General features: G+C 37.0%; 1 protein-coding gene across 7 annotated transcripts in view; it reads right to left on the bottom strand.

Annotated features, from left to right (window-relative positions):
• Positions 1–25,720, bottom strand: part of RALGAPA2 (Ral GTPase activating protein catalytic subunit alpha 2) — a 329,247-nt gene that overhangs the window by 179,628 nt on the left and 123,899 nt on the right. For all 7 annotated transcript variants that reach the window (XM_017541502.2, XM_017541500.2, XM_017541496.2 and 4 more), the window contains 4 exons: positions 24,724–24,900; positions 14,227–14,420; positions 13,147–13,245; positions 12,757–12,912 (listed from right to left, as the gene is read on the bottom strand). In XM_017541502.2, the coding sequence (XP_017396991.1) occupies positions 12,757–12,912; positions 13,147–13,245; positions 14,227–14,420; positions 24,724–24,900 (626 nt within the window). The remainder of the gene's footprint in view (positions 1–12,756; positions 12,913–13,146; positions 13,246–14,226; positions 14,421–24,723; positions 24,901–25,720) is intronic.

Genomic DNA, 25,720 nt, shown 5'->3' with positions numbered 1-25,720 from the left:
AAAAAGAAACAATGATTTCTGTTAGTACTTCCCACATCTTCTGGTGTGTTCAATATCGGTAAAGAAATTAATTTTAGAGTATGATTATTATCCATTCTTTTCATTCTAAGAAAATGCAAAATGCATGCCCTCTAGTTTATTTTCTAACAAATAAAATTACTCCGCCTGCACAAAGCAGCAAAACTGAATGTCTCAACATTTTTGTATTTCGGGAAAAAAAAAAAAAAAGAGGGCAACCCTGTGGTGGTTCAATTTCAGGAGTCTACAGACCATCTCACTAATATGGGTGAAAACCTGGATGAATTAGAATGACAATTTCCCATCCCTCCCATTTAGACAATTTGTCTTTAGACAAAGAGCTCTCAAGAATGACTGAAATTTGAGAGAACAATCCCAAAGGATCTATCAACCTGCTTATGGAGAAACCTCAGGCCAGATCCACTAGCAAAGCAGCAATATCCACAAACCCGACACTACACTTGTCCTGCCCATCCTATGATGAAAAGTCCACCATATACAAATCCCACACAGCAGTAAGCAGAGAGGTCAATCAACCTCTAAATGTTGAACAAATGGCTTGCTGCTTCAAATTCTAGGAATACCTATTTTACATTTTGATTTTTGACGTATATATAACAAAACTCATTTTAGGGACTTTGAAATAACTTTTTTTTTTTTTAAAATGAATGTGCTTTAAGAGTAGACTTTTGAGCTACTGAGGAAATAGGAGGAGGAGGGCTTTAAAGATAAAATTCCAGTAAAAGATACAGTTAATTTGTTGTCTGAACTTGGGCAGATGCTTTACCTCCTGAACAACAATTTCATCATCTGTAAAATGGGAATGAAAATGCAACATGCCCTGCTGTACTCTTCAAAAGGGCAAAGGAGATAGTATCCGAAAGCATTTTGTAAATTCCAAAGTTCATAATTATTCTTTTTATTAAATAACAGCAGGATTTATTCATGATCTTATTAAAATATTAATTTTCCAGGATCATCTGAAATTCTCAAGTGCTAGCTGGATTGAAGGTACCATGCTAGTTGCTGTGAGGTTCTGAGGCAGCTCCTGCCTTCCAGCAATGGCCTGTTAGGGGAGGGGAGAGCTCCTCATAGCTAAGAGTGAGGCCACCAAGAGCACAGGGCTCCTGCATGACGGGGACAGTAGGTATGCCATGGGAACCAAGGAAGGGAAGCAAATAGGTGGCACAAGACACTGGGTCTTAATGAAGGGACCATTCTGCATGTGTTCAACTAGACTCCAGCACAGAGGAAAATGGTAGGTATTTTGTTTTAATGTCATATTATTAAAAGGTTCTCTTTTGCTAACATTTCTCTAGCCCACAAATACCTACCAGAGGATATTTTTTCCATGGAAGAACAAAAGAAAAACTGTTGTTTATTGTTTCTTTAGAAAACAATGTTCTCTCTAAAATGTGTTTCAGTAAATAGCATTAACAGCTGAACAATCTGCAATTACCACAATACCACTTATTGTTATGTATTAAAAAGAAATCAACAGAAAAAAAGATTATTCCCCACAAGGAAAGCACTTTTCTCACAGAAACAAAAATTGCAATTTAAAATGCTTTTCTTGACATTATTTCCTTCTATCCAAGTCTACCTTTTATGAATTATAATCCATAGTCATTATTTAAATCTATTATATTCAAAAATCATTCCTCTCCAAATGGGAGTTTATGTATCCCCCTTCCCCAAGTATAACCTTAGTACTTAAAATTTCTCTAGAAGCTATCCCTCTGTCTCTCATTGCCTCTGTGCCTGGAGAAAAATGTAACACTTCTTAAAGTCTTCACAGAATTCTAAATGAGAAAAGATGGTCTTATAGGTCAATAGCTATATTCCAAAGAGCAAGTACTGCAGTGAATGTACCAGTGCCTGCCGAAGGCCTAACTATCTTCACTTTCTCAAAGTCCCAGAGTCATTAGAAACGCACTTCATGAAACAAGCAGCACAGGCCAAACAGGCTATGTATGTGGTCACTGATTCAAGGATGCGGCGACTTGAGTGCAAGGCTAGGTAGGGCTCAGGCTCTGCGTGAATGTTCCTTTTTTCTGAGGCTGTCCTAGAGGGTCAGATAGTCTTGGACTGAATTCTTTAGAGCTTGGAAGGCTTACAGACATAGAATCTATTGCCTGCCATATTTAAACAGGAAACTGGCTTTAGTGTCTCCTGATAACGAGCTGGAATCTACCTATTAGTTCTGGCTCTGGAGTTAAAACAGTCTCTCTCCACACAGCACTGCTTCAACATTTGAAGAAAGCAATTATCTGTGTCCATGAACCAACCCTTTTCCATGCAAGCTGTTCTCTCAGCCATCCTGCTTCCTCTTAGCTACTCAGGCAGTGCTCATGCAAGAAATGGGACCTGAGCCCCTCCCACCTCCTTTCATTCATACGGTGCCTTGGGCCTTGCAGACGCAGGTCACACAACTTTCTACTTTGGGCTTCCAGGCAAAATCCATCTCAGATGATTTTCATGTTAACTTCAGAATTAATCAGAATGTTCCATATTTTATTTCTTAAACTGATTCTTTTAGATGCAGAATTTAGTAAGCTGAACCATATGAAATTGCACCCCCTTTCTGAAAACCCATATAACTCTACCTGAAACATTAACTTTCTTAATTTCCCTGGTTAAATTTTCATATGTATTTATTTCCTTTGTTAAGCTAAGAGAGTAAGACTTTCATACTGTTTTTGATTACTGAGTTGTGTCATTTAATTTATATCATCTAGCTCTTCTCCTAGGACAACGTCATCTGCACAAGTACTCCTCTAGGGCGAGGTTTCTCAACCTCAGCACTGTTGATATTTTGGGTCATAAATTCTTTGTCGTGTTTCTGTGCAATCTAAAATACTTAACAACATCTCTGGCTTTCACCCACTAGATGACAGTGCACTTCCCTCCCCTAGTTATGACAACCAAAAGTGTGTCCAGACATTGCCAAATGTTCCCTGGAGGGGGCAAAATTCCCTGCCCCGCAAGAATCACTATTCTAGGGTAATGAAAGTTGACTAGCTTACCACAGTAAGTGGTTAATGCCTGCCTTGAAACTGATAGTTGGAGCCAAAATTTCAAGAAAAGTGATTCAGCTTGGCTGCTTTGGTCACCCATTCTTCCCCATGATGCAATGTGGATTTGGAAGAGCCAGTCTCAGAAGGTTTTCTTTTTTTCTTCAATTTTCTATCAATCAATGTATTACTGAGCATCTACCCTCTCTGGGAAAAGACAGAAGGCACTCCAGTGACTCTGTTAAAAAAGATTCCAGTGACCTGGGTTTTGTGACAGGCCACAGTAGAGTCTCCCTCCAGAGAGAAACGTCAGAGCCAAAGAACACGGTTCTCTACTGAAAAATGTATGCAATTGATACACGATATCACATGGTAACAGTTTACTAAGAACAAAATCTTTCCTTTGTCCACATATACTGAGAGTTGCTATTATACTTCATTTTTATGTTTTATTTCATGTAGCATGTCTTATTAAATACTAGAAGATTTGTAGCTAAATATACATAATTCACATTCATCACTAACATTTAAATCCAACCAAGGAAATCAAACAAAACCCTAGTTTCTGGCCTGTCAGGTAGATTTTTTTTCTCTCTGGATCAGCCTCCATGCTATTATCTTACACTTTTTAAAGCTGTGAAACAAGTTCACTGCACATGTGTTAAACCTCATAACCGAAACCTCTGCCATCTGTTACCTACTACATATTTTTACTTTCCTTATTGGGGTATAAGTGGGCTCCATCTACAGGTTAATGAAAATAATTATTGGTTCTACAGCTATAAAGGAAAAGAAAAAAAAACCTCTCCCATTTATTTTTGGTACAGTCATCTATTGAAGTCTTTATGGTGATTGATAGCTGAATAAAGTTATAATAAATTTTCACTGATAAATTTTGATGAATCTGTGGCTTGTCCATTCCCATGAAAACTTATGGAAAACACTCAGAAGGCACTGGATGCTATCTGATGGTGTAATATTAATTATATGACAGCTTCTATATTTTATCAATCTGAATTTGTACAATAAGCACAAATAGGAATTATTATTAACTTAGCAATACATGTCAGAAGAGAGTTGACATATCTCATCTGTCCTTATCCTTTAATCAAACCTAAGTCAAACCTGGAAGTTTTGTTTATTGGTGCAGTAAACTTCCCTTACAGTCAATAAAATTTCATTGATTTGAATAAAGTAAATTCAGTTCAAAAATTGTATTTTTAGAAAAATAAAAGGACTTGTTTTTAAGTGCCACATTACTTTCAAAAATAATCGGTAACAAATATATGTCTTAGCTAACCAAAACATCAAATAACAGAGCCCTTTATACATTCCATTTCAATAATTATAAATACATTTACGATTTGCAAATCAACTGCTTGAATTCCAACAGAATTAGAAAAGACGTTCTCTTAAGTAGAGAGAAAATGTCCCTGGAAATCTTTCCTGCACATTTCTAATTCCTAGCAGGCAAGAAATCTTTGGGGACACCCCCTGATATATACTTGGATGCACCCACTTGGCCTGTCCTGTGCTACAATGTCCAAGGTGAGGGAAGGGTCATCAAGACGTGCACCGAAACTTACAATCATTTTATCCTATCATGCCCACTTGCCTTCCTTTTCTCAATTCATCTTGCCTTTCTGAATCGACATTTGCTTTGACAGACAATGGGAATAGTGCCAGGACACTACTTCCTCAGGACGCTTACCAATCAGTACTACATCCTATCTCTCCAACATATCACACACACACACACACACACACACACACACACACACACACACAGGCACAAAACACATATGATGTGCATATATGTACAAAATATATACACATATGATGAATTTACACACAAACACACAAACTCCATCTGTGTCTCAGTCCTTGTTAGCCCTCATTACCTTGCCCCTGGCCTATTAAAATAATTTCCTTTCTGTGCTTATTGTCATCATTCTTTCACAATTACAATCCACCCCTACTTTATCACTGTGGTTTAAGCTTCTTAAAATGCTCTTCTGGTCACGTGGAGTATCATGCTTAAAAACTCAACAGCTCTCCACTGTCTATGGGATGAAAACTACTTTGGATCAAGGCTCTTTACAGTGCTGCCTGGATTCATGACCACATATTATTTCTATGCATACATCTGGCATTAAATCAAAACCACTCTGGTCACTGTTCTTGACTACAGCCTGAAAAGTTCTATATCTTTGACGTGAAATTACATCATGCTTCTTGTTCTACTATCTAAATCCTATCCATCCTTGAAAGTCCTTCTAAATCCCCTCTCCTCTGTGAGCTGCTTTCAAATCAACTTAGCTAAAAGGATATTCAACAGTCTAATTTTCATAACATGTATAACACTACTTATTTGTTTTCTTTGCACAAGTTGATGGACATTACAGATACTTGTTTATGTGTCTCACACTATCATAACCTGACTAGGTCTTTATATGGCGGGAAAAAATATTCAACATAAAAAGCTCACTGAACTTTGTGCCACATTTAGGAAGAAGTGATATGACCCTAATAATAAAATGCCTAAACATAAATCAGGGGATCTAAGAATGCTCAATGGGAAAGGGTCTGAGAGGCTCTCTAGCCCAGTTCATTCACTTGACTAATTGTGGGTAGGTGGGGGCGCCATGGCCAGTGAGTGACAAAGCCGAGTCTAGCCCTAAGGTACTTTAGTTCCCAGTATCAGGCCTGCCATCCATGAGAGTCATATGTTGTTCTTAAAAGTCAATATATTCTAAAGTCATCTTATATCCTGAATTCTTGGAAGTATGTTTTCCAATTCTTAACAACCTGAGGAATCAGGCCCCAAGCTAGTCCTATTTTTATTTATAGTATGAGCCAAAAATTTTTTAACTGTTTTTAAATGAAGCTTTAACAAAGTTAAAGGTCTAAAGTTTCTTTATTTATACACATCTAAGTTATTATTTCATCCTCAGAACATCAGTTAGATCTTTCAATTCACAAATAAGTACTTTATCTGCTAGTGTTGAATTAAAATCCTATAAATTAAAACCTTGGTAAAATCACTTGCTGTACAGAATGAGCACTTTAGAGACATGTACTAAAATTGTTTCCTGGGATGCAAGATAAATAAGGCCCCCAATTTGCCACCTTAATTCTTTACTTTTTCTGGAACTGAATACTCAGTTTATGTTTCACCTTAAATATACTTCAAAATTTATGTTTACCTAGTCTATATGGTTCTATAGTTGTAAGTCTAAATTTTCAGCAAAGAACAATTCTTTGTCTGAGAAAGGGTGATGCAATTATTACATATCACTGCATGATACAGGCTGTCTGGAGTTATTAATAGAGTCAGGTACGGCCAATTTACAAGTATCACCCCTGCACCTCACTTTCAAAGTTCACTGCTGAGTCTTATGTTCACTGAGGGGCCTCATGGGATCTTTTTACAAACGCCTGTTTATTATTATATTATTCCATCATATACCTCGTGAGAGGAGGTTGTAATATCCGTTAAGAAAATCACAAATTACTCTGACTTCTTTGAGAGAATGCTGCTTTACATATGATGTTTAAAATTATGGTTTCTTTAACATTGATGTGACGAAAGGTTCATTAAAATGTGGAGTTAAATGAAAACAAAATGTTCCTACAAGCTCAATATTATTGCCTACAAAAAAGTGGCTAAAATTTTTAAAAATTTTAAATTAATGCTCAAGTGCATTCAGCAACTGAAATATAAACCAGTGTGGATCACGTATTGCCGTGCCCAGCACAGCACTTTGCAGAGCATTTACTGGCTGAGCCAGAGTCTTACTTGCAGACAACAGAAACCACTGTTTTGAGATTAAGAAGAAAGATATTTATATGAGGGTGTTAAATGGCTTATAGAATGTCTCGAAGTGCCAGGGAACCAATCACACATCTCCACAGCCAGGAAAAAATTGGTAAGCATCCACATCACAAGGCTGTTCCAGAAGAGTCTATTGTCTGCTCATCTCACCAGTGATGCTGGTGCCGGAACAGTACCTCCATGACAGGAGGACTCAGCTCCCCCTGTGCTGCGGCCCACCACTCCCCACAACGACTTTCAATTGCCATGTTGGTTGGTGTCTCTGCTGGACAGAACTTGGCTCAATGCCAACCCAGCTGCAACGAGTCTAGGATATGCAGCATTCAGCTTTCTAGCTTTCCTTGTACAGAACGCTCCTTGGGTGGGGTGAAAAGTGAGGGGAGAGTGAGCTGATGGCCACAGACACAAAAGAAACACTTCTGGACCATAAGCATACACAGGTAAAAACAAATGTTATCAATATGCATGTCTATCTGCAGCACAAGGAATTGGTTATTTCTCCACACACTGTAAGACTCCACAATGCCTAGTTACGTTTTTTAGTCAAATTATTATGTTTAAAGTAGGAACATGTATGGAGAAAGAAAAACAATCAACACTTTAAGATATCAGAAATAAATGATGTTACTCAAGGAGCTGCTGTTTTTCTCCTCATCCTTAGTAATACAAGGGCTCATGCTTACTGAGGGGTCATACCCATGATCCAGGCTGAATGCATTATGTGTTTTACCTGTTTCAAGTCTTCAAACGAACCTATAAGGTAGGCACTATTATTATCCTCATTCTATAGATAAGAGAGCCAAGGCACAGTGAACCCAATATGATTTGGCTAATAAGTAACAAAGCCAAGACTGGAACTCCAGACAAGCTGACTTGAGGTCCCTGCTCTTAACTGATACAATTGATCATACTCTGTTACACTAGATCATAACTTTATGCTGTTATGATCCAAATATGTAGCTTGATAGCTAACTCAGGGCAGAATAACACAGACTTCTATATTGGAGAGAGGTTCCATGCTTTTTTGGTGCATTACAAAGTACGATAATATAGATGAAAATGACAAAGACCCATATTTCCCAAAATGTCTATATGTAAATTTGCAACAATAATGTTACATTAATGTAGGTTTTGCATTTAAAAGAGAATTTAACTTTGATCTATAACAGACAAATTGACAAATTACATTAAGACATTAAATCTGTAAGTTATTGTTTAAAAACAGTTCACTTGTTTTGAGCAAAGAAAACCGTCCAGTCTTTGATACATGTTCTTACAAACATAAAAATAAAATTTCTTTCCTCAACTGTCCTTTTTCATTTCATACATATTAATCTTTCCATCTATTTTAAACAATCATGAAATTAATAGGAACCGGATTTTTTGTTTTGTTTTGCTTTTTGAGACAGTCTCATTCTGCTGCCAGTCTGGAGTGCAGTGGTGCAATCTCGGCTCACTGCAACCTCTGCCTCCCTGGTTCAGGCAATTCTCTTGCCTCAGGTTCCCGAGTAGCTGGGACTACAGGCACGTGCCACTATGCCCAGCTAATTTTTTTGTATTTTAGTAGAGACGGGGTTTCACTATACTGGCCAGGATGGTCTTGATCTCCTGACTTGTGATCAGCCCACCCTGGCCTCCCAAAGTGCTGGGACTACAGGCGTGAGCCACTGTGCATGGCCAGAAACTGTTTTTAATAAATCCAAATCATAGATCTTTCATGTCAAACTATTTTGGGGAATTCTGAGGTGAAAAAGCTGCTTAAGTATTAGGAAAAACTAAGAACAACAAGAAACAGCTTTATAACAGAAACTGAAGGACGATGAAGAACTAAGAAGCAACCTGTGGAAAGGCCTTTCCGGGCTGGGTTGGGTACTCCAATGAGGAGCATTCTGAAGTGGGGTGGGACCAAGGGCAGAGCCCAGGCAAAATAAAACGGAAGGGAGAAACAACATCAAGGACTATTGAACCAACACGCTAGCTGTGAATCAATCAAAAAAACATATGTGGTGAAGTAAGTCAGGCCTGCATGTGAATTCTAACAGCCTTTTTAACATGTGACACTAGGCAAAAGTTTTTAATATTTTTCGAAACTTCATAATTTATAAAATGGGCCTCAGGGGCTGGGCACTATGGTTCACACCTGTAATCGCAGCATTTTGGGAGGCCAAGACAAGAGATTGCTTGAGCCCTATGAACTGATTGTGCCACTGCACTCCAGCCTTGGCAATGGAGTGACACCCCATCTCCAAATAATCAATAATAAAATAAAACAGGCCATGATATTTATTGATTTGAATTGCAGAAAAGACTCAATGATACAATATCATGTGCTCCCCAGCACACAGTCCAGCACTGTGAGTGCTGAAGAAATAAATACCCCCAAGCACCACCACCAGCCCACCAGACACAAAGCAGCTGCACAGAGGGAAGCACACTAGCAGGCCCCTTCACAGGCAGGCTGGGTAGCCCTGAAAATCACACCAAATTTTCTTCATAATTTACATTTATTTTGGAAGTGTTTATGATCTTAGTTATTTTGTAAACCAGTAACCTCAATATTTTTTTAAAAAATTCGTTGTCAAGGAAAAAATAAAGCCATTTCAAAGCATGTTTTCCATCACACCAACCAACCACAAACCCATGTTACACCTGTACCATGGGAAATACTACTTGATAGTATTAAATAAGTTATTAGGATAATTAAAACTGGATAAAAATACTAAAAACGGCTGTTTTGGAATGCACTACATTTTTCTGGCTGTTTGGTATATGTATTATTATTTTTTAAGATACAAATGACCATGTCTGTTTACATAATAAATTTTCTATCATATTAGATGAAACTATAACTTTCCAGGATTGTCAGAGAACACAACTTGTGAGACATCTATCTACTTTACAAACAGTTTTTTAAACTAAAAAAGTCTTCAATTACTATGAATACCATTGTGTTTGAAAAGATTTTAGCATCTTATAACTTATTTAATTCAACGCTTTACTGGTCACTACTGATATAACTCTGATGCTTTCGGATTTAAGAAAGAAGTTTGTAGAACAACTGTGCCACACACAGCATAATGTTCAAACGCCCATGAACCACAAACTGCGTCATGCAGACAAGTGCGCCACCCAGAGGCAAAAGGAAGAAACCCACCTAGGATTTTATTTATGAGACAAAACTGACAGTTTTAAACAATTATTTACAATTATGCATTTAAAAACACAGGACATCTTTCATAAGGTTCTCTCTGCATAAATAAATCCTTTTAGTGGTAGGATACATAAAAGTGTGGCCCTTTGAGAATTCTCACAAAACAGAAAGAAGCCCTGAAATGGTACCATTCACAGGTACCCACTTTGTTAATTAAAAAATTGAATTTAACTGTGTTCTCTAGAGTAAATGCTTTCTTTTCTGTTATAATTAATATAACATGTGTTTCCAAAAATTACATAAGTTCTTGAACAACCACTATGATCTATTTAGACATGTGAACCAAAAGTTAAACTAATTACCAGAGACATTTCTTACTTAAATGAAAAAAGTTTCTTTCATTAGGTCTTCTGCTTAATTTTCTTCTGGCAAAGGAATAAAGTTTACTTAGAGTAATTCTGTCTGGCAGACAGTCAGGGCTTCTAAAATACATACAAATAATTGTTAAGGTTAAAGAAAACAGTCAACTCTATTAAACTCACATAAAAATTCAAGCTTCTCATAGCCTAAACAATAGGCTGATTTTAATATAGAGATTTATGATATCCTCATTTTGTCTTAGAAGTCTGAATGTTAGGATTAATGTTAGCATTGGGCCATCTTTTAAGATTTATGTATTTCACTATGAACTACAAAAGATAATGGGCCTTAATTAAAAACATAATATGCATTAAAATGTAAAAACAATTTTAAGCACAAAATTTGAAAATTCTTTTGTCTTTACTGTAAAATCATATTTCTTAAAATGATATGTAAAACAATTTTTTTCAGGTTCTCTAATGCTATATAATATACTCTTATTTCATCTCATTTTATTGTTTCATTTCTACACCAACACACCTTAGAAGAGAAAGATAATTTGAAACTCACCTATCTACATGACTTTCTAAAAAACTCATTCTAAGGAACATTGTTTACTGCTAACTTACTTGTTTTTATAAAATGAGAAGGATCTATAGTTGATGATTATTTCCAAATAAATGTTTTTTCCTGTAAAATATTAGCAAAAGGCTTCTTTAAAGTAGAATATTGTTAAGTAAACCTTCCTCTTTTGCTTCTTTCATTGAAGGAGTTCATTATCATCTGTGAGAGTTCTCTTTTCTACACCCCATAATACTCCATACACCCTGAGTAAAAGATGCTTACGCTTGCAATGATGGTTGTAAAATATTTGAGCAAGGAGTACAAACAATTCTACTCTATGTCCCCATTTCTATATTTTTCTAGGAAATAAATGAGATTATGTGTCTAAGCCAGCCTGCTACACAGATGTCCTCTATACACTGCTAAAATTACAATGAATGACAGACTACTGCCTAGGATGGTATGGTTATTATTTAATATAAGAGTTCAATGATTTTTAAAGCTCAAAGTAAGTACTGGGAAATACACATTGCAAACTCTTTAAATAGGGCTCGAAAGTTAAAAAGGTTTAAATGCATTCTAAAGCAACACAAAAAGCTTGGGATGTAAGCTAGGGATGCATTCTAGCTTACATCCCAATAAACAAGCTTTTTTTGTTGCTTTAGACAAACAAGTTTTTTTTGGTGCTTTAGACTGCATCCCTAGCTTACTTCTTACATATAAGCTAGGGATATCAAAAGGTCTGTGAATCCACATCAGACCTTAAAAGAATAAAAGAAATGCAGAAAGGACAGCTACTTGATAGTTAATAAATGATTCAAGTTCATTAATAAGTATTTACAATTTAAAGGGTAAATTCTGAAACACTCCCTATACCTCTAGTTGGTTAAGAAAACCTAGTGATAAAATGAAATGCCTTAAAATTTCTTGAATCTTTTCTATTCCTTTCTTTCCATCCCCAATGCTACCAGCTTAGTTCTTATCATTTTTAAAGATCTGTATTAGTTTAAATACTTCCTAATTGTTCTCAGTCTACAGGCCAATCTCCCATTCTATCCTACCATCACATTTTCAAAACCATCTTCCAAATGCAGTCCAGAATAATCTCTGTGAAGCATAAATCAATCACATCACTTACCTGCCTGGTATCCCAAATCAATTTAAGAATCCATGTGTCCCTATCCATAACCTCCCTCAACTGGCAGAAGTCTTCCCAAGGGAGGAAGGCCAGGGGCTGGCCACATCCTATCCCCCAAACCCAGGGTCTACAAGGAGGAAGCAGTAGCTAGTGGCTCCGTGGGCCTTTCTGTTCTAACTTGACCCAAACTGAAACTGCATTGGGAGAAATTAAAATAACTCCTTATCAAGAAATGTCTGGACTCCTTTTCTACCTTATGGGTACAGTCTTTCACAAAAACATCCTAACTACTAAAACAACCATTTTCAAACATTTAAAAATCATCAGTATCACTTTCTTCAAACCATATTTAATGCGGAACCCAAACAAAAAATGGTTATAATAGTATCTGGAGGTTGACAGCACAGGCAGAGGTTATATTATAGAGGCCATAGAATAAAATTAAAATTTGGCTGGCACAATGCAATCAATGTAAAGTAAGAGGGGAGAAGAGGCAGGGATGTGAAACCTGATTTATGTTTTTGAAAGACCATTGTGCTTGCTAAGTGTAAGAGAGTTGAAACAACTGAGAAATTCAACACTTCTGATATATTTTCATAAATCTTAGTAGTGCCTTTAAAGAGTGATATGTCATTTCCAATTAATGTGCAATCACAATAAAGGAGTCACAGAATACCTGATCCTCGCTGGTTAATCCCAGGTGCATCACAAGGTAAAAATGCACCAGGAAATCTGAGTTTGGCAGAACGTCCTGGCGTCTGGTCATCATGGCACAGATCAGCCTGTAGGCTTGCAGTTTGCCTTCCTTATATTCATTTGGCAGTGTCGCTGCCTGTCAAGGAGATGAAGTTTCCAGATTAAATCAAGCCCAGGTGCAGAGGATTTCAACATTTCATTTACTTCTCAGTTTTCCTTAAGAGTTGTTTATGGACACGTGGGATGCAGTGGCTTTAGTAAGACCCAGCCTGTCTTCAAAACATGCAGTCTTGGGCAATTACATTTTTCAAACTCAATTTCGGGAAGGAAGAGGAAATTGCAATAAAGGAATAAACACATATCCACTTGCCTTAAAAAGCCATGATGCAAACATTCTGAGTGGTGGAATCAAAACTGGAGGAGATGGAGAAGACTGGTTATCCAGGCTTATTGCTAGATTGTCCCGTATCTAATTCACAAAGAGGAGAATTTCAGGGTAGGTAATATTACTTTTATCTCAACAGTATTTCAATATTGTCTTCCATGACCAAATAGCTGCTTCCAGCTAAATTTTTATAAGTCAAGTGAAAGCCTGTAACATTTACAAATTTTTCTTTTATCATGAGATTATCCTTTTGAATTGTGTGTTTGGCTCATTGTATGTGGTTTTAGATTTAAATACCAAACAAAGGCATAGTTTTTCCTTGAATGTTAATGGCTGGGGAGGTCCTGAATTCCAAATGATAAGTAATGTTTTAATGAGTTATACTAAACAAACATGAATCATGTTTTTGAAAAAAAAATTTAATAACATAAGAATGTCAGAACCCAAACAAAAATCCGAATAAAAATTGTATGTACTACTCAGAACGCTGAGGCAGGAGAACTGCTTGAACCCAGGAGGCGGAGGTTGCAGTGAGCCGAGATCACACCACTGCATTCCAGTCTGAGTGACAGAGCAAGACTCCATCTCAAAAACAAAACAAAACAACAACAACAAAAAAATTGTATGTACTCTTAAGATTCTACTTTTGTAAAACGAAAGAAGACTATATATTAATATTGGCTATTTCTTTTTTTTTTTTCCCCAGATGATCTTGTTGCAAATATTGGCTATTTCTATGAATAGTGATGTGAATTTTCTTCTTTGTATTTTTCTACATTTTTCAAATTTTGTACCGTACAATCAGTATCACCTTTATAATGAGAATAACTAGAACTACTTAACACCTTATATTTAATATCCTATAGCAATATTCTACTTTGCACTAAGTAACTTTTACAAACTATTCATGTTATATATGATTATTCTTTGATAATCGAATGTACTTTGTCTAAACATACAATTTGTTTCAGAATATGTTCAGTAGTTAACTGTAACACAATTTTTACATTAAAAGATAAAACCATTTTCCCAGATTACAATAAAAAGTAACATAGTAGGACTTACCTTTGCTAGTTTGTACCAGAGTTCATAGAGATAGCAGAAAACTCTGGCATGAATCTTGGGCGACTGAATGTTATTCACATCTCCAAGGATCCCCAAAACTCTTCGCCATAACACAGCAGCAGAGTCTGGGTGCCAGCCAGTGAGGCTCCCCCCAGCAATTATACTACAGTCATCTGCAAGGCACTCGCTGCTATCTACACAGAAAAACATGTCTGTTAACCCTGTAAACAATCTTGATTTCATCATACCTTTTTTCTTTAATGCAAATTACCTATTTGTAAAATTTTATATATTCGAAGCAAAATAATTAAGGTAAAAATGTGAAACAGCTGAGAATTTAAAAGGAGAGAAAACCAGGTTCAATGAAGAAAGATCAGATGGTTTCGATTCTTCAAACTAAAAGAGCAACAATCTAAGAGATGACGTAACAGTTCCTGGAGACCCTGTGATAGGTTTTATAAATGAGGGGGGAGGAAGGGGGAGATCCTTGAACAGCATGGGTGGGAAACAGTGCCATGGGAATGGGTGGCCAGGGAAGCCTCAGTGCCAGAGTAACATCTCCCCAGTGGTGGTGGTTGTTAGGTCGGGTTTTGGGAATAAAATGTGCATACAAGACATTTTCATTCCTTTCAGGTTTAAGGAGTTTTAAGGAATGTATACATTCATGTAACTGTTGCCATAAATTGCCACCAGAATTGAGATACGGAAGAGTCCCATCACTCCAAATACTGCCCCTTCAAAACTGGTCCCCTTCCTTTACTCTCAGTCTCTTGCAACCACTGCTTTGCTTTCTGTTCCTATTGTTTTGCCTTTTCCAGAATGTCTCAAGAATGAAATCCTACAGTTTGTAGTCTTTCTATCTGGTTTCTTTCACTCAGCCATTCAGTTGTGGGTATCAGTTGTCTCTGCTTATTGTTGATTAATATTCTACTTTATAGATATATCATAATTTACCCATTCACCTGTTGATATTTAGATTGGTTCCTGTTTTTGGCAATTACGAATACAGTTGCCATAAACATTCATGTACAAGCTTTTCTGTTAACGTATGCCTACATTTCTCTTCAGCAAATATCTAGGAGATTCCTGGATCCAATCATAACTGTATGTTTAATTAACATTAAACTGAAGAAAAAAACTGTCAAACTGTTTTCCAAAGTGCTATGATGGTCTGCAGTCCCGCGAGCAAAGTATGAGAGTTCCATTTGCTCTATTGCCTTGCTAGAACTTGATACTGTCAATTTTTTAAATTTCAACCATTCTTATAGGCATGGAGCAGTATGTCACTGAGGTTTTTGTTTGCAGTTCTCCAATGACTAAAGATTTTAAGCATGCAGTGACATGTGACTCAGACTTGAAGATGATGCGCAAATGGGCTATGCAGCTGTGTGGGGACGAGCCAGTCAGGGAGAAGAGCTAGAGCAAAGGCTGTGAGATGAGACTGGGCTAACAAGTTCAAGGCACAGCATGTCTTTGTAATATATATTTAATTAAGAAATATGAAGTTTTGTGATTTAGAACAAATAGTTAATGAATAATTTAATGATTTACATATATATCTAATTTTATCATTTAAGTTATAGAATTCTGCCCTTTGGATGCCTGTTGCTTTAGGATGGGTAAAGGCTGGGGAAGACTGAGTTGATTAAGTCTCTACCTTCCTAAAATCATAAGCCTTTGGATTTTTAGAGTAAATGAAAAAGCAGCCAAAGATGCATAGGCACTACTTAAAGAATGCTGTATTATGACAAAAACATTTATCTCATAATATGTATGTAATAATCAACAGAGGAAAGCATTTTAACTGCACGACGTATTTTCTCACTCTACATCCTTCTGACTTCCTTGCAGCATTTAACACTTCTTCCTCATGTCCCTTTTCCACAATTCTATCTCTAGTTGCTTCTAGGACCAAGCACATTCCTCTCATCTCCCGCAGCTCAGTTTTTAAATTCTGGTTTCCGTATCTACAACCTGCAACCTTTGCACAAAGTTCAGTCTCTGTTCTCATGTGTCATAGCCTCAGCCCCCATGTGTTCTATACCTCTTCTCCACTGGCATGGTGATTGAGTAAGCCACCAAAACTTACATGTTGTTTAATGCAGTGCTCAATGTCCAGTCCTCAGCAGCATTTGATTCAGGTAATCATGTCTCCTTTCTGAAATGCTTCAACCATTTGACCCCCAGGTATGACACTCACCTGGTCATCTTCTTTTGCTGGTGCTTCTTCAGCTCACAGACTGGGGACACTGAAGGGCCCTGGAGCTTTTGTTTTCTCTATATATACTCATGCCCTTCTTAATCTCATACAGACCTACTGTATGAGGTTTTTAATATAGATATTGAAATAAATATTTTAATATAGATATTTAAATTTAAATTAATAGGTATTTAAATGCTATACATATACTGACAGCTCAGCATGCCCATTTCTGGCCTGGATGTCTTTCCTCAAGTTTAAACGCATTTCTCCAACAACATATTTGACAGCTCTGCATGCTCAGGACTGAATTAAAGCAGAGTCCACTGCAGGGATGGCCTTTGGTCAGTTTCACTGCATTCCTGAAGAGCCTCAGATATATGTATGTTGAGTATTTTTTTTTTTTTTCCTGGAATTCAAAAGGCTCTCTCCTGCTCAAAGAGTATGTAAACTCTCCTTTAATCCCTTTAACTTCAAGATAGCATCTCTGCACTCAGACGTGCTGGTGACTCCAAGCCAGAACCACCCCCACTAATTTACTTTCACCATTCTCTAGGATGAAAAAGCAGCCGCCCGTGGCAACAGAGCTCTAACTAGTTCTTAAACAGACTTACAAATGGTCTTCTTGTTTCTAGCCCCATCATCACCTACTCCTGTAGCTACCTGGTATGGAAAATTTTCTAACCCTTTTAGAGAACCAGCATTAATTAAAGTCGGGTTGTTTCTTGGCTTTCCCTACTACTGACACAGAATTTAATATTCTCAGGTCTGCCAATTCATTTACCAGAGGGCACCTGTTCTGCAACTTCAAGAAGTTGGTTGCTACTGTCTTTCTCCTGCCATCTTTGTCCTTGTGGATTTATGTCTTAATTAATATAAATCATTTCAATGTGGCTTAGGTAGGGTTTGAAGAATAAGTTGGGCTTTTTGTGTTTGTTCACTCTACTGTCTTTAACTGGATATGCATTATTATAATTTGTAATGTCTTTGTCACTCATTTATCTTGCTTATTTTAAAAGCCACTTGTTTTTCTTATTGTGTAATTTTTGTTGTTGCCTTTAATGCATTTATTTTATATTTGGTACTTTTTCCCTGAATTATTTTTAAAAATAAAATTTATTTTTTAAGAAAAATTTTGGATTTAAAAAACTGTGACAATAATACAGAATTCCCATATACTCCATACCCAATTCCTCCACTATTTACATCTTGCATTCTAATGGAATATTTATTACAATTGACAAACCAATACTAAAAGATTATTATAAAGTCTACACTTCATTGAGATTTTCTTAATTTCTACCTAATCCTTTTTTCTGTTCCAGGATCTCATCCAGAATATCACATAAGAAATAGCTGTCAGGTCTCCGTAGCCTCCTTTTGACTGCGTTTTCGTAGAGCTTCCTTTGTTTTTGATGACCTTCATGGTTTTAAGAAGTACTGCTTTATAGGCTGTTCCTCAATTGGGATCTATTTGATATCTTTCTCACAGATTTTTCTTTTGCATTTGCATTCCTGGAATGAACTTCTCTTAGCCCTGATGTATGATATTTTTCCAATATTCTTCAATTTCATTTGTTTATTTGGAATTTATTTATTCAATGCTTTATTTAGAATTTTTTGCTTATATGTATATAAGTGAGATGGCCTCCAATTATGCTTTTTTTCATACTGCCCTTGTCTGGTTTGTTATCAAGGTAACACAAGGTAGATAACAGAAGTGAGTTTCTTTCTCTTTCTACAGAATGAAATGAAAAAGATAAAGTTTTTTTTTTATGTTAAGGTTTTTTAAAACTAAAAATTTGCCTTTTTTTTTTTTGATTTTTTTTAATAGCATACTTTTTTTTTTTTTTTTTTTTTTTTTTTTTTTTTGAGACGGAGTTTCGCTCTTATTACCCAGGCTGGAGTGCAATGGCGCGATCTCGGCTCACCGCAACCTCCGCCTCCTGGGTTCAGGCAATTCTCCTGCCTCAGCCTCCTGAGTCGCTGGGATTACAGGCACGCACCACCATGCCCAGCTAATTTTTTGTAGTTTTAGTAGAGACGGGGTTTCACCATGTTGACCAGGACGGTCTCGATCTCTTGACCTCGTGATCCACCCGCCTCGGCCTCCCAAAGTGCTGGGATTACAGGCTTGAGCCACCGCGCCCGGCCATACTGTATTATTTCTAAAGTTTATATTGGTTTTGTAGTTGTTCCCTTTTCACCTCCTATATTTTTTTCTTGATCAATTTTGCCTGTTTGTCTATTTTTATTAGTGTTTTTAAAGAACAATTTTTAGTTGTCTTCTATTATTTGCTTTCTAGTACAGGCATGTATGCTTTCAGTTTTATTAGTTCCTTTTTTAACATCTATGTTATTGTTATTCTTTTCCTAATTTTTGAATAGAACACGTTATGTTAATTTATTAACATAATTATTCCCAAAGTTCTCTTCTTCACCCTATACAAGTAAAGTCAAACTGATTTCTAGGCAATTATCAACCCCCACTGGGTGTTATCTTGAGTGTATATGTTGTTGACATTTTTAAGGCCTAATTAAAGAAACCGAAGCACAATTTCTGGATCTGAGGAACTCAAGTAGAGGAATGACAAGGGCAACAACAGGCAAGAAAGAATGAATCTGAAAAGGAGCCAGGGCAGATCCAAAAATGGCTGCTCACTATGATATGCTATGCTTATTAAATTGGTGATGGAAAGATCCCAAGAAACGAAAACAAAAGATGTAATAATGATGGCACATGGTGTCATGGAAAGGCCTTCCCAAACGCAGAAGCACTGCTCCTTCTCAGAGGAAAACATAACTGTATTTCCCACAAGAGTATCATATACTCAACTCAGGAGACACATTAAAATGTGCAGATATAATTCAAACTGCAATTCCCACACACTGTGCCTGAAAGGCAGAGTGTAAAAAGCCTAATTATGGGCCTTCTGGGTTCTCTGACCTTTATAAAGCCTCGGAAGAGAGACTTGTCCTCCTAACTCTATAAAGTAAGTACAGTATCAGGCATCTGTGAGTCTGAGAGGTATGCTGAAGCATTAATAAATGCTTATGAATCAACATGAGCCCCCAAGTGAACAAGCAGCATAATATGGCATTTATTTTTCTCATAAAGTGTGCCATGGCATTTTCAATCTCTTGAGGAGAAAAAAATGTACGGGGATTAGATAATTTGCAGCTTTGTTTCATCCCTAACCTTCACTCCAAAATAGAGATTGGTCCCCGGCATCCCAAACACAGCGGAGCTTTGCTTGAGTAGCCACTCCAAGTACATGCAGACAGGTACCGCATCACTTGCACCTCGTGTAACCTGCCAGCGAATACCCCTTAGTTATGAAACAATCCCACATAGAAAATCGGCTTCAATACTGCTTTACACTCAAAAAATTCATGTCTCAATGATAAAATCCTAGGCAACATCCTCCATAAAATTATCAAGATATGCTGACTTTTTCAGAAGTTTCTGAGATGCCTATATGAGTTTCCTCGGTATTATTGTGAATAAAAAGGTTAATGAGTTGAAATGTTTTGTCCAAAATTATTCTGCTGGTGGCATAAGTGACAGAGCAGATGCTGACATTTTACATGTAGAGGGTTCCTCAGTGAAGGAGCACTTAATTAAAAATGGGGATTTGAGAGATTCCAGAAAATTTCATGTTTACCCTAAAAGTACCCAAAATTTAGTTTATTTTCTTTTTCATTAGCAAGCTAGTATGTTAGCCTACTGTCTTCTTGTTTTATTACTATTTAATGCTACAGGGGTGTTTAAATTTTTTTTTATTAAAGTGGGAACTCTTACAAGCATAACTGTGTCATCTTTCTCCAAACACATACATAATTTTTACAAAGAAATCTAAAAGTTTAGAACTTTGCACATATAGAAAGGATTTCAGCCACAAAATAAGTCTTGGTAGTTGGCAAAATAAGCATTTATGGCCAAATGGTGATTCCACATGGCTGCAATTTTATAAAAGGCTGGCACAGTGTTAAAGAAATGTAGCCTCAGTCTTTGAAAACAAATTTTCCTTTTGATTTGAAAACTAAGCACAAAAAACAAACTCAAAGGCTTGAGTGAAACAACTTAATTCTAGTGCCAAAAAATTCAGGCCTGGCCTGGATGTCAATGATCAAAGTGGAGAAGCAGCAAGGTGGCATTCTGCCCCCACCAGTGCAGCCTGACTCTCCTCTTCCTCTGCTTTCCAAGGACAATCATTGCTCACAGCAAAGATTTTAGAAGGTCAGCTACCAATGCCACAGTAGCTATCATTATTATTTTTCTTTCTAATATTTCATGACTTCAAAACACACCAAATCTGGTGAAAATGCCAAAAATGCATGTGATGACAGAGAATGTTGACAAACCACTCTTGCAAAAACAATTTTAGTGGCAAGTAAGGAGATGTAATTTATATTTGCAGCTATAATTAAAAGAAGTAGTAAAAAAAAATTTCTGTAACATCTGGATACAGGACTGTGATAAACACACTAAATAAAAGAGATTTTGAAACCATCTTATATATTATTTCTAAAAATTTAAAATTTAATTGTGCTATACAAAACAATAGCCTGCAGTTTAAAGTGCATTTGTTCACTGACTCAAGTATTTATTGAATGCTTCTCTCCTGTCCTGCACTGTTCTCGGAAGCAAGAATCAGCTGTACACATTGTAGACAACAAGCCTCCCCTCCTGGAGTTTGCATTCTAGTGGAGAAAGACCTTGGAACCTCCCAACTAAACCAAGATGCTGGATAATATTTCTCACCAAACCTGACCTTAAAACTTATCACTAGGCTAACAAGAACGTGGAAGGGAAAGAGCAACAAAGGCTGGCTTTTACCCTTTGTAGTTCTGCTAAACTAGAGAATTCTTAAAAGTTTCTCTGGTAATACAGTTTTCATTTTACTGAGGTTGAATTACTGATGCTTTTCTTATGGTTAGCTTTTTTTAAAAAAATTATAAACCATCTTTTTAGAAAAGATGGTTTCTTCCAAAAGTTTTTAAATTTTCCTTTCACATTTATGTATTTTATCCCTCCGAAACTGACTTTGGGCATACCGTGAGGTAGGAATTATATTTTATTTTTTTTCCATATGGCTAAATACTTGTCCCACAGAAAATGTGTTGAACAACATTCTTTCCTTGTCAAACCTGACAAGCCACATATATCATATATCATGACTCCATGTCTGGGTGCACTCAGTTCTATATTTTATCTTCTGTTCCATTCGTCTATTTGTCTATCTCTATAAGGAAATCTCATAGAATTTACCACATTATTGTGACTACCAGGATAAATGTTGTGTCTTCTGTCATTTTTGTAAGCTCTTAAAAAGTATAGTGGCTTATGACCTATTCATCTTTTTATTCTCATAGCATCTAAACCAGTATTTCTAGACTATAAGCTTATTTGTTAAATAAGGAATGAGGTCAATGGCAATACTGATCCTTAGCTGCAGATTCATAAATGTCCCCTCCCCTGACTAGTTCAACAGAACTAAATTTATGCATGTGTTAACTATATTTTCTTATTTTCTGTCTTCTCAATGCTCTGGCATTAGGGTCTCACTGATCAGGAAAGGACTGCCACTTCCAGGGTTAGTCAATTCCTAGAGATAGAAGTCTATTCACCAGGCAGCATGCCTTTCATATGTAAACCTACCAATCCAAAGTTCAGACCCTCCAACTACCTCCTTTCTCTAGCTCTCACATACCAAGTCAATTTCCCCTACCCTGTCATGCCAGGACTGGGTACCAGGCAACTAGGAACAGCCCCTATGCTCCAGAGCCCACTGAAATCATTCATACTAGCAATCCTAAGTCTGCATACCCTGCCTTGCCTTGCTATTTCCATAGAAATGACACTAAAGGCTGTTGCCTCATTTTGTTCCTTCTGCCTCCTGGCACTTCCCACATGACCCCTGTTTTCCAGGAATCCGTGAATGTAAGCTTCTTCCTCCATGACAATCACTTCCATGTCTGTATGTCTTACCACATCTGATTAAAACAAATCCCAGGTACACTTTAAGACAATGCACAGTAAATTTAGCTGTTATTTTCAGCAAACATGATTTAAATGAGAAAGCAAATATAAACTGTTAGCTTGCCAGTGATTAAGGAATTTAAGATTTTAGAGGCAGTTCATTATTCTAAGCATTTGATAACTGGTAGGATTATTCAATAAGAAACAAAGATATACTCAAATTGTTTCTCTTTGCATGTCCTAAAAATTCAGGCTCATATGAGTTTTATTTTGAACATTTATGAAGAAATTGTTCTTTTAAGAACAGAAAGTTAAATTCAGAACTGTGATAATCCTTAAACCTTATCATATTACACTTTGTCCTTTTCACAGATGACAAGGTGAACTATTGAACTGTGTGTGCTGATTCTCTATATTCGTATTTCAAAGAACTGTGTATTTGGAAGAGTTAATCACAACATGGAGTGCATCATATAAAATTACCTCACAAAGGTTTATTAAATTGAGCTGTCCAATACATACTTTGAAATGGGATAAAAACTAATCTTTCCAAAGAACAGACAAAAGAAGTAATCACCTAATTTTCTTCCCTTTCAATAAAAATAATTAAAAGTAGTCCATGTTTAAGTAAATTCAACCTACTGAAGCTTCAGTTTTGCCTCCTATAGTACCACAATGATGAGTTTCTCTTGGAAAAACTGCAAGGATTCTCAAGTAGGTCAAAGGGCTTTAGAGTAATTTTAATTTTAACAACAACACAGTGTAAAAGAGTAAACACAGCACTGCATGTTGAGCCAACACACTTTGGAAGCCAGTTTCATCTGTGGAGTTCACACTTCAGCTTGATAACAATTTCTCTGGTTCTCAGTTTCCTCATCTCTAAAACAGACATGATAAGACTTGGCCTGTTTCCCAAACAAGAATTGAAGAAAATGCTTCAATTAAATCTCATATCAATGTATTATTATTAGTCAAAATCATTATTCTATAAAGAATTTTATCTAATATCACTTTTATATGTTAATTTTATGAAATTTTAATGATAGTCTATCAAGAATTTCCCAAGTATCAGAGATGTTGTTTCAATTTTACATCACAGTGAAAACTAGTTTCCTTGGTTTAAAAAAACATCCATTAAGGTAAAATTTTAGCTTTTATGTTAATCATTTAAAAATATTGTTTGGCATTTTAATAACTCTCTTTTACTTAAACTATTACTTTGTAGTGGTTGTTTTCACACAAGGTATCTGTGTGTGAACATGAATGGGCAACCAGAAAAGTCTTGGCTCTGGTCACCCTTTCCTGCACCGATTCCTCAGAGCATGAGTCTCTCTGACACTCCACAAAACAAAGCAAAACAAAACCTGGCTCCTCCATGGTCTCCCCGTTCTCATCAGCCTGGTCACACAGGTGAGAGAATTTAGCCATTGTGAGGCTCACTTACCCAGTGTCACACAATATGTGTGTGCACGTGTGAATAGCTAAAACTGCAGACTGCTCCACACACACTATTTTGGGCACCTAAGATGTTAGTTCATTCATTTATTCTTCCAACAACCTTTATAAAGTAGGGGCTGTTATCTCCAATTTACAGACAAAGAAATAGAAGGACAGAGATTGAGTTATTAGCTCAAGACCACCTAGCTATTCCTCATCAGTGCCTGGAAGCCAACCAGAAAGTGTGGCTCTCAAGTCAAACAATCTGAGGTTAAAAAAGTTGCAACAAATAAGGAATAGGAAGTTATTTTTTTAAAGTTTAGAAACAAAACTAAATGATATGTTGCTTGACACACATGGTATTATTATAAAAACAAATTTGTGCTAGGGTTCCAGGATAATGGGAGAAGGGGAGGGACTTGAGAAAGAATTCGAGGAGGCCTCACTGGCTTGGGTGCCATGCTAGGTCTTAAGTTGGGTAGTAGGCTCACTGGTGTTCACTTTATTACTGTGCCCTGTGGCTTACATATTGCATATGTTGCAACTTACATTTTATGTATCAAATACTTTAAAAAAATTTTTAATTAATCAATAAGCTATCTACACTCGTTGACTTATCCTGGATTTATAACATGTATGAGTTGGAAAAATCACTCTTCCTCTTTCTAGAGCAGAAGAAATTAAATCAGAGATGGTAAAGGCTTGGCATGAATACCATCCCTTCCTCCTACACTGGACAGTGGTCAGGAGCACGGCACACTTCCTCCTACAACTGTTTCAGTTGTAGGAGGAAGTCCTCTGCATACAGGACTCCAAGAACTCACAGCTGATCTCGCAGCTGCCTGCGTGAGTGTCTCTTTTTCAAAATGCAGTTTACCTGTTAAGTTTGAAGCATCAGTGGGACTCAGTTGTAACCAGTGACGGGCATCAGCATCAGCCACAACATCTGTGGGAGTATTCAGCTCTGGGTCTTCCTCACAGGTCTGCCATGGGCCCATGGACAGCTCTGCCTCATTGTTACAGCCTGGAGCTGTGTCACTGTTGGTACTTTCACCTGGTATAAGAGAAGAACCACAGTTTAAAGGAGCTGAAAATCAGAACATTCACAATTACTGTTATACAAGTAACTAAACATTCAAACAGGAGACACGGGAGGAATCATTCAGGTTCTTTGGCAGAATCTGCAGAACTTGAGAGGAGCTCAAAAAGTGTCCATGTGGGGCTCTTGGTCAAGAAAGTGAATCTTCCAAATACAGAATATTAATAGTCATTATGAGCACCACTATGTATCATTCAAGTGGCACTCATCAACATGTCTTCAATCAGCATCCCCTCTACCCAAATCACACCAAATCCTAAAGTGTGCTAGACTTACAAAATGAGGGTTGGTGGAGGAACGAGATAGTAACTGATCCACCACAAATGCAAGTGTACTCTGCCGGACAGAAGAGTCTAAAGATACTGTATTCCCCAAGCCTCACATGTAGACGTAAACCTAGGGTGACTCATTTTCAGTGTCATTTGGGGATACAGTGCCCCAATATAATACAAAAGATTTTCTAGAACAGAAATTCTCCCCTTTAAACAGTAATAAGTTCTAATTTGTCAGAATATGATAAGGCTGGGCTACTAAGACTTACAGCACTATTGAGTCTGACATAAAAGAAACCTGAGAGGAGATATATAGGAGAGAGATCCAAGATGGCTGATCACTAGCAGCTTGGGATTGCAGCTCCCACTGAAAGAGCAGAGAACGAGAGGACGCCACACTTTCAGATCAATTTTTGTTGCTCACACACCAGGAGATTCCCAGCGGAGGAGCCCCACGTGTCGCCAGCGTGACTCTTGAGGCCGGTGAGGCGGTTTTGCCGCTG

This window comes from Cebus imitator, unplaced genomic scaffold (genome assembly GCF_001604975.1).
Source record: "Cebus imitator isolate Cc_AM_T3 unplaced genomic scaffold, Cebus_imitator-1.0 Scaffold134, whole genome shotgun sequence".
NCBI lineage: Eukaryota > Metazoa > Chordata > Mammalia > Primates > Cebidae > Cebus > Cebus imitator.
Note: the sequence above shows the minus strand (reverse complement) of the source record. Positions and strands in the feature narration are given on the sequence as shown.